This window comes from Octopus sinensis, linkage group LG26 (assembly GCF_006345805.1).
Source record: "Octopus sinensis linkage group LG26, ASM634580v1, whole genome shotgun sequence".
NCBI classification, from domain to species: domain Eukaryota; kingdom Metazoa; phylum Mollusca; class Cephalopoda; order Octopoda; family Octopodidae; genus Octopus; species Octopus sinensis.
Window position 1 is genome coordinate 216,074 of NC_043022.1, and position 10,000 is coordinate 226,073.

Sequence of the window (10,000 nt, forward strand, 5' to 3'; positions counted from 1 at the left end):
TGGTTCCTAAAGCATCATGTCCCGAAAATGAACCTTCTTATATCCCATTTTAAAGGGTTACAGAATTAGCACAGGTTATAGGAACATAAACCTTCTTCCACGAAAAGATAGCTTAGACTGTGCTCTAAATGGAGGTGTAGTCAAATCCTATTTTATGGACTCGACCATGTTCTAAAATAAGTCGAAAGGTAAGCTACTATAAATCGGCACGAACTTTCCGGACAACCCAATAGTAGTAGTGGTAGTGATAGTAGCTGTAGCGGTGATAGTGGTGGTGGTGGCGGTAGTAGTAGTAGGGGTGTTAGTGGTTGTGGTAGTGTTGGTGGTGGCAGCAGCGGCGGCGGTAGTAGTAGAACACCATAACAGTTATTTGTTTTCCTTTCTTTCTTTTCAGATATAAATGAATGCGATTTGAGGAACGGAGGTTGTGAGGAGATGTGTTTCAACACCCCAGGGAGCTTCTACTGTGCCTGCCATCAGGGGTTCAAGCTCACAGACAAAAGACTATGCCTGGGTGAGGACATAAAGTTGTTTCTATTTTGATGTATACATACAAGCACAAACACACACACACACACATCAATATATATGCACACCTAGGAGTAATTAGGGGTGAATCCATGATCCAGAGAATTCCAGAACTAGAACCTCTCCTTTGGATGCAGTTTAGTGGATAGGGGGAAATCTGCGAAGTTGAAAAAAAACTGTTCCGTATATTTAAAAGAAAATTTATAATTTATATATATATATATTATATATATATATATAATATATATATATATATATAATATATATATATAATATATATATATATATATATATACTATCGTAAATGCAAAACAACACCACGGAGGAGTCGATGTAATATCAAGTGATAAACCGCGATAGGTGAAACACGATATGGCGAGGGATTACTGTACAATCACACATACATATATAACGAAAAATAACGAAACTTCACCCGGCATTTGATTACTTGTGGACGCGTTTCTGAGTAAGATAGATATGGAGATGCAAGAATTACATCGCCATTCTATCATTCTCTTCATCAGCACAAAGATTTCAATATTTTAAATTAGAGAGCACTGAAAAAATTGAACATGCCTATCTGATTCAAGTAACATCAAACACACTATTTTCAGCATCTAGTACCAATGAATTCAAAGCATACGAATGAGGCTTCGTATTCTCCATTTTCGTTATTTTTTCCTCTATGCCTACGTGAATTGTTTTTGAGTATACATTGTCTGGGAGATTCTTCTTATAGTAGAAGAAATAGCTAAGTTCTTTGGCTGCTATTTCTAAAAGTTCGGTATGTGGCAAAGCAAATATTTTGCTGAACCCTAATTATAATTATACTCATAATTATATAAAGTAATGCTTAAGTTTATCGTAAATGGTACTTTTAACATGCTGAACACTACTTGGTAGAATTATTAATTACTAATCAATTAATTAATTTTACCCTTTATTATTATTGATAATATAATTTCTCTCCCTGATAATAAACTACAGATTTTTCTGTAGGAATTTGTTGCTCAACAACACACGTGGGTGGATGAAGGAGAATATGAAGCTTCATTCGTATGTTTTGAATTCGTGGGTACTGGATGTTGAAAATAGTGTGTCTGATATTACTTGAATCAGGCATATTCAATTTTTTCAGTCCTCTTTAATTTAAAATATTGAAATCTTTGTGCTGATGAAGAGAATGATAGAATGGCGATGTAATTCTTGCATCTCCATATCTATCTAACTCAGAAACGAGTCCACAAGTAATCAAATGCCGGGTGAAGTTTCGTTATTTTTTCCTCTATGCCTACGTGAAATGTTTTTGAGTATACATTGTGTGGGAGATTCTTCTTATAGTAGAAGAAATAGCTAAGTTCTTTGGTTGCTATTTCTAAACATTCGGTATGTGGCAAAGCAAATTTTTTTGATGAACCCTAATTATATATTATACTCATAATTATATAAAGTAATATATATATATATATATATATATAATTATATATATATATATATATATATACATAATACATACATACATATATATGTATTATATATATATATATATATATATATATATATATATATATATTATATTATATATATATATATATATATATATATATATGACAGGCTTCTCTGAAGGCTTTGGTCAGCCGGAGGCTATAGTAGAAGACACTTGCCTAAGGTGCCACGCATTGTGACTGTGCCAGGAACCATGTGGTGGTTAAGCAAGCTTCTTACCACACAGCCTGTGCCTATAACATAAATACATACATACTTACATACATACATACATACATATATATATATATACTATACACATATACACATACATATATACACTCATATAAACTCGTATTCACTACGTTTTTCAATCTTATCTGTTTGTTTTTTCTATTTTCCTTAGACATCAATGAATGTGACCACATGAACGGAGGATGTAACCATCACTGCAACAACACCATTGGTGGACATAAGTGTGAGTGTTTCCATGGTTACAGTCTCCAAAACAGAACACAGTGCATCGGTAAGTGGTCAGCTGGTACAGCGGATATTTGCGTGACAGGACGTAGGTTTGTGTGTGAGTGTGTGTGTGTTTGTGTATGTGTGTGTGTGTGTGTGTGTGTGTATTACTGAGCGAAAGTTTGTTCCTGACTGTGTTGGTAATGTTGTTGTTGCAATTGTTGCTGTTTAGCCCCAGGTCAGTCCTGACCCACACAGACCTATGATCAAAGATGTTCCAGCTATGACCATCCCATCTTTTATTCAGGCATAGTGTATCTAGAACTACATTATCTAATGTATAGTATAGGAGTTAGTATTACTGGCTATATATCTTGTTGTTTAGCCCCACGCCTGTCCTGGTCCAGACAAGTCTATGATCAAACACGCTCCAGCTGTGACCATCCCATTTTTTATTCAGGCATAGTTTATCTAGGACTACGTTATCTAATGTATAGTACAGGAGTTAGTATTAGAGGCTATAGTTGTTGTTAGTGGTGTTGCTGTGTATCATGTAAGGCTAGAGATGGAAACGATGATTTCCCTTCGCAAATACTGATCGATAACTGAAGAGATGCCGGTGCAGGTTTCCGCCCCGACATCCGAAACTCGGAGTTTTATTATGCCAACCAAATAATTGTCACATAATATATTACGGATAATTTCCTCTATTTACATAATATCGAGGTCTCTTTCATTCTTTTGTTGTCTTACCATTACTATTAATATACATATATATATATATATATATATATATATATATATATATATATATATATATATATATATAGAGAGAGAGAGAGAGAGAAGAGAGAGAGAGATACGGGTGTATGTGATTGTGTATAGAAGAATATATTAATAAAAGGAATTCCAACCTTGTCTGATTTTCACGTTTTATTTACAATCTTATAATGATGTAATATAAGATATATAATAAAATAAAATAAAATAAAAATAATAGAATGTTAAATGTTTCATTCTGATTGAACTAGTTCTTTCATGCATTAATTTATGCAATCTTCGGGTTCATGTAGAAGTGGTGACAGTCATGCTTCACAATGTTTGAGTGTAGCGAGGAGTGCGTATATGTATGCGTGGGAGTGGGCGTGCATGCGTGTTTACGTGTATGGGAATATGTATATATGTGCATATGAATGTGTGCATGTGCATACATACGAGAGTGATTATGTGTGAGGGCGTGGGATGTATGTGCGTGCATGTATGAGTGTGTGTGTGTGTATGTATGTATGTATGTATGTATGTATGTGTATGTATTTAGTTGCAACTACGTGGTTTCAGGTCTCTCGTATTTCGGGTTCTGTCCCACTGCGTGACATCTTGGGTAAGTGTCTTCTACTGTATCCCCGAACCTACGAAAGCTTTGTGAGTGAATAAGGCAAAGGGAAACTGTTGAGAAACCTGTCGTGTGTGTGTGTGTTTCTAACTTTGATCCCACCACCATGTGAATTACACGGTGACAGTGTTGCTGTGTTTACATCCACTTAACTTAGCGCTTCGACAAAAGAGAATGGGAGAATAAGTGCTAGGATGTAAAAAATTCAAGTAATGGGATCGATTCATTGGACACAAATTACTCAAGGTATTGCCCCAGCATGGCCACAGTCGAATGACTGAAACAAGAAAAAGTTAAAAGGTGAATTTTGTCATTTGTAAGATATTTAGGTCAAATAAGAAATATTTAGGTCATTTATTTAAAATTCAGAAATGAAGCATTCTTGTCTGTTCATCACATTCAACAACTCTGACGTCATAATGAGGCATTAATTTTAAGTTATGATTTTTTTTTTCACCACGCAACCCACTACCCCTATCTGGACAGATGTTGAGTAATTTTTTGCGCTACGCACTTGGGAGCGATGGGGGAGGCCTTTCTGGTAAAAAGGAAAACTCTGTGGAGGGTGTGTGTGGTTTGGGGGGATATTTGGCTGTTGTTTCTGGCAGATTCTACGACCCCCTGGTACCTTCCTCGTTTCTGCCCCTCCATTTCGGCTCCAGGCGAGTCCGTGTGTGTGCATGAGAGTGTGTGTGTGTGTGTGTGCGTGAGAGTATGTGTGAGTATAAGAAAATATATTTACCAAGAGAATAGCATATTATTAAAAACAAGTATATCATTAAAAGTATATTAAATATGGTTTCTGATTACAAATATCTTGGGTCATACATATCGTGTGGAAAAGATTTTCTAACTAGAAAGGGTATGGCCTGGTCAGCCTGTAATGACATGCCTAAAATCTGGACATTGTTGTAGAGCTGAAAACGAGGTAATTTCTACTCTTCTCCTCTAGAAGCCATCTGCTCGCGATACCAGAGGGCGCAGACTCTCCTAATCTCCAGGGATACAGGCATCCAGCAACAGGACCTCCGTAATGCTATGATGGACCGCGAAGTCTGGCGTAGCATAGTAAATTCCATTGTCTCGACCATGGTCGAACAATGATGATGATATTATTATTAAAAACAAAAATAATTTTGAAAATTAATCGGAAGTAATTTTCCGTCACATCTCACAGAATCAGTAGAAATTTCGACGTGTTTTTGTGAGAGTGTGTGTGCGTGTGTTTTTGTATGTATATGTGTGTGTGTTTTTGTATGTATATGTGCGTGTGCTTTTGTATGTATATGTGCGTGTGTTTTTGTATGTATATGTGTGTGTGTTTTTGTATGTATATGTGCGTGTGCTTTTGTATGTATATGTGCGTGTGTTTTTGTATGTATATGTGTGTGCGTGTGTTTTTGTATGTATATGTGTGTGCGTGTGTTTTTGTATGTATATGTGTGTGTGTTTTTGTATGTATATGTGCGTGTGCTTTTGTATGTATATGTGCGTGTGTTTTTGTATGTATATGTGTGTGTTTTTGTATGTATATGTGCGTGTGCTTTTGTATGTATATGTGCGTGTGTTTTTGTATGTATATGTGTGTGTTTTTGTATGTATATGTGTGTGCGTGTGTTTTTGTATGTATATGTGTGTGCGTGTGTTTTTGTATGTATATGTGTGTGCGTGTGTTTTTGTATGTATATGTGTGTGCGTGTGTTTTTGTATGTATATGTGTGTGTGTGTTTTCAAAACATCAAAGTAATAAAATGCTTTGATCGCTTATGTGTGCATATACATAAATATATGTGTGCGAAAGTGTATGTATACGTACATAGACACATACAGGCGTACACACAAAATGCATAAATACATTCACACAGACACATGCATACACACATCACTCACATACATACGCACATACACACATGCATATATGCATACAAACATACATACACGTCTACATACATACATACATACGTACGTACGTACCTAGATATATGCATGCATACATATATACATACAAGCATAAAAACACATACGCACATAAACACACACACATATATGCATATGTACACGACGCGCTTCTTTCAGTTTCCGTCTACCAAATGTACTCAGAAGGCATTGGTCGGCTCGAGGCTATTGCAGAAGACACCCACGTAAGGTACCGCGCAGTGGAACTGAACCAGGAACGAAGTTTCTTACCACACAGTCACACTTCCGCCTAATATATATATATATATATATATATATATATATATATATATATATATATATATATATGTATATGTGTGTGTGTGTGTGCCTCTGTGTGTGTGTGTGTTAGAAGGTTTGGAGATGATGTACAGGTATTATATATTAGAAGAAACGAGATACTCAGAAATCTGGATGGTTTTATATTTACAGATATTTATTTGTATGTTACATGTTTTTATACATCATATATCATAAATTAGCGCTTTCTTCCACTCTAGTGGAGTCTTCAGATTGATCTGAATTGTGTATCTAATATATACAGATCAATCCGGATTTCTGAGTACCTCATTTCTACTTATATATATATATATATATATATAATTTTTATATACATATATACATACATATATACATAAATACATAATAATACATACATACATATATATATATATATATATATAATATATATATATATATATGTATGTATGTATTTATGTATATATATATGAAGAAGTGTAATTCGGCAGGAGAACTTAAACGACATGCAAAGGTACATGAAGCCCAGTTACACTACAGCCGGCTATTACCAGTAAAGGTTTTAGTTGCCAATTTTGTACAAGACAGTGTAGATCTTTAGCTGAGCTAAAAAGTCACATTCGATCACAGCACCAGTAACAGTTAAGCTTTGTGCAATGACCATACTCGATAACGAGGGGGCAGCCATAATAATGTATGTATGTGTGTATATATGTATATATATATACATATATATATATATATACATATATATATATTATATATATAATATAATATATATAATATATATATATATATATATATATATATATATATATATATAATATATATATATATATATGCATACACATAGATATATGTGTGTGAGAGTGTGTATATAAAACACTCAACCTCCAAACCTTGCCTGCATGAGGCACTTCACATATAAAAGCACAACTCTCCAGCACTGCTAAATAAACATAATGAAGCACAAAGCACATGCAACCACCGCTTTTTTCACACATTCAAATTCTACCACAAATCCAAATGCCTAAACGACCATACAGTACATTTCCACAATAGCCCTTAGGTAATCCCAATAACCTTATAAATCTACATTCTAGCTCCTAATCCCTATTTAATTCCTCACTCATACTCGAATATCACAACCATCTAATTATATTCGTGTGTAGGTGCATCCATCCATTTGTGCGTGTATATGTATGAATGTGTGTATGCATATATGTATGTATGTGTGTATATGTGAATGTATGTATGTATGCAAGGTATATATACCTGTGTATACAGGGGCGATAATACATGCAGATGCACCTATATGTGGATGCAAATGTGTACATATACATACGAGTAAGAGTTGTGTGGCTATTGATATGTATAAACGTGTATAAATATATATATATATATATATATATATATATATACATGTCTAATATATACATATGTATACATCTTCACATATATATTTTCCTATATTCCTAAGCACTGACCTGCCAAAACCATCTAAATTCCTTAATTCTTTACTACTAACCCTCTCTCTGCCCCACCACTTAGACTCTATCACTATACATTTGTCACTCCTTTACCTTTTATTACCCACCCTCCCTTTATCACCCTTGCTCTCCCCATTCCTACTTTCAAATTATCTCCACTGACCACTAACTGATGCACTTTCACTTATCTAGATCTTTATTTTTCTTCTTCTTTCTTTCTTTACTTTATTCCTCTCTTCCTTTTTTTTATTTTTATATTATTTTATTATTCTATTATTTTTCTTACTTTTTTCTCTTTATTCCCTCTTTTTCTCTTCTTTTTCTCTTTCTTTATTCCTCTCTTTCTGTTTTCGATTTAACCCTACGAATACACTGCCTATTTTTAGGTTACTTTAAATAAAACTCTTGATTCAATAACACTGTGTATAAACTCTATATTTGGAATGACCAATTTTACATACTATTGGATTTTACTCATAAGGTATTGGAATCTTATATCTATTCTATTCTGCCTAAAAAATGGATCTACAAATACAACATCTCTACATAACTCACATCTATTTCCTTTATTTCCTCCACCTCACTCCCTGTTTTATATCTTATCTAAATTAACTATTTCTTAACCATCCTCTCACACCGTCTCCGATGAATGGATATAATAAATATCCTGGAAACAGCTGTACGACCTTCTATCTATAAATGTTCTAAAATCTACACTTCCTTGGGTTTTTTTTTATCTCATTACGAAAAAAAAATTCTTATATACACACGCTGACATAGAATCAACGTTGAACCCCTTATTCGCAAAATTACCGAACCTGGAACCTAACTATGGTCTGTCTAAAGCACTTATTCAGCATACCTGATACCTTGGATATCAATGGCACCATTATCTCTCATAACCTCCTAAATATATAATATAGATATATATATATATATATATATATATATATATATACTTTGAAATCGTTTGGGAATAATAGAGTGATAGATAAATAAATAGATAAATAGACAGGCATACAAACAGATAGACAGACAGGCAAGCCGACAGACAGAAAGGACAAATAGATAGATACATGCATACATACATACAAACATAGACAGACTGACACATAGATAGGTAGATAGATGAGATAGATAGATAGATAGATAGATAGATAGATAGATAGATAGATAGATAGATAGATAGATAGATAGATAGATAGATAGAAGGTCGAATAGATATTTGTTCAAATAATTTAATTCTTTTTATTAGACTTTTCTTCAGTAACTTTTTTCATATAATTATTGTTTAGTTTTGGCTTGTTTTTCAAATATTTTTCATGGTTGAGATGATGCACACACAACTAAATAAATAAATAATCATTGAAGGGAAACGAAAAGAAATATAATGATCAGAGGATAATCTTGTGTATCTAACCAAGGCTGTGCCGTTAAGAAATTCCGCTTCGCCACTTTGTGGTTCTCGTTTCAAAGTATGTGAAATGCAACATTGACTGAACAGAAGCGTCACCATCGAGGCATTCCATTAGCTGAGTTGGTAAATCTTCCCATAAATTCATTTATTGTAGTGTTCCGACTTCTTACGTTTTGACCCCGAGATAAAAAGAAAAATATTTTGATATATATATATATTAATCAACATAAAAACATGATTCAAAGGATTTAGCGGTACATATGTTTCGGGCCTTTATTAGACGGTTTTATAACAATGCATAATTGATGTAAATGTGTGTCTATGGCCTTCTTCAGCCTCGTACAATTACTACTTCAAGGACATATATTACATTATAAGTTTTACGTTGGGGATGCAAATCCTCATAGTCACGTACGACAGAGTGGGGTACCAAGACGAAATCGAAGCGTCCATCCCGCTTTTGACTCGATGTAGAATGAGGAAATTTGGATGTTGAGCTAGAGAGGGAAGGGGTTGGGAGGTTGAATCTTTAGTGAGTTAGGGCTCACAAAGGGGGAGTAAAAGAGTAAAAGATTACAAAACAGTAAAATTTTAAAAAATATATTAAAAAGATATAAGAATGTAAAAAAAGATATAAGAATATAAAAAAATATATATAAGAGTATAAAAAAAGTATCTATGTATATAAATAAATATATAAATATGTATACATAAATACACACGGACGTGAAAAAAACATGGTAATATAAATAAATAGAGATATAGATAAAGAAGCGAAAATTAAGGACGAAAAACATAATAAGGATAAGAAAATAAACGACTATATAAGGGGATGAAGGAAGAAATGTGAGGGGGTGAAGAACTAACAGGGTGGTCAAGATGGCGTATTCTGGTTGTTGAGGCCTACCGGTGTTATGGCGGGTGTCATAAATTAACCGCCTGGAGACCAAGTAGGTTGGTCAATCCCGGTTGTCTCGTTTGTGGCTAAACAGTTTATCTAGTTCCTCGTAA

General features: G+C 33.9%; 1 protein-coding gene across 1 annotated transcript in view; it reads left to right on the forward strand.

Annotated features, from left to right (window-relative positions):
* Positions 1–10,000, forward strand: part of LOC118768002 (signal peptide, CUB and EGF-like domain-containing protein 2) — a 43,987-nt gene that overhangs the window by 24,491 nt on the left and 9,496 nt on the right. The window contains exons 6-7 of the mRNA XM_036513628.1: positions 395–514; positions 2,420–2,539. Of these exons, the coding sequence (XP_036369521.1) occupies positions 395–514; positions 2,420–2,539 (240 nt within the window). The remainder of the gene's footprint in view (positions 1–394; positions 515–2,419; positions 2,540–10,000) is intronic.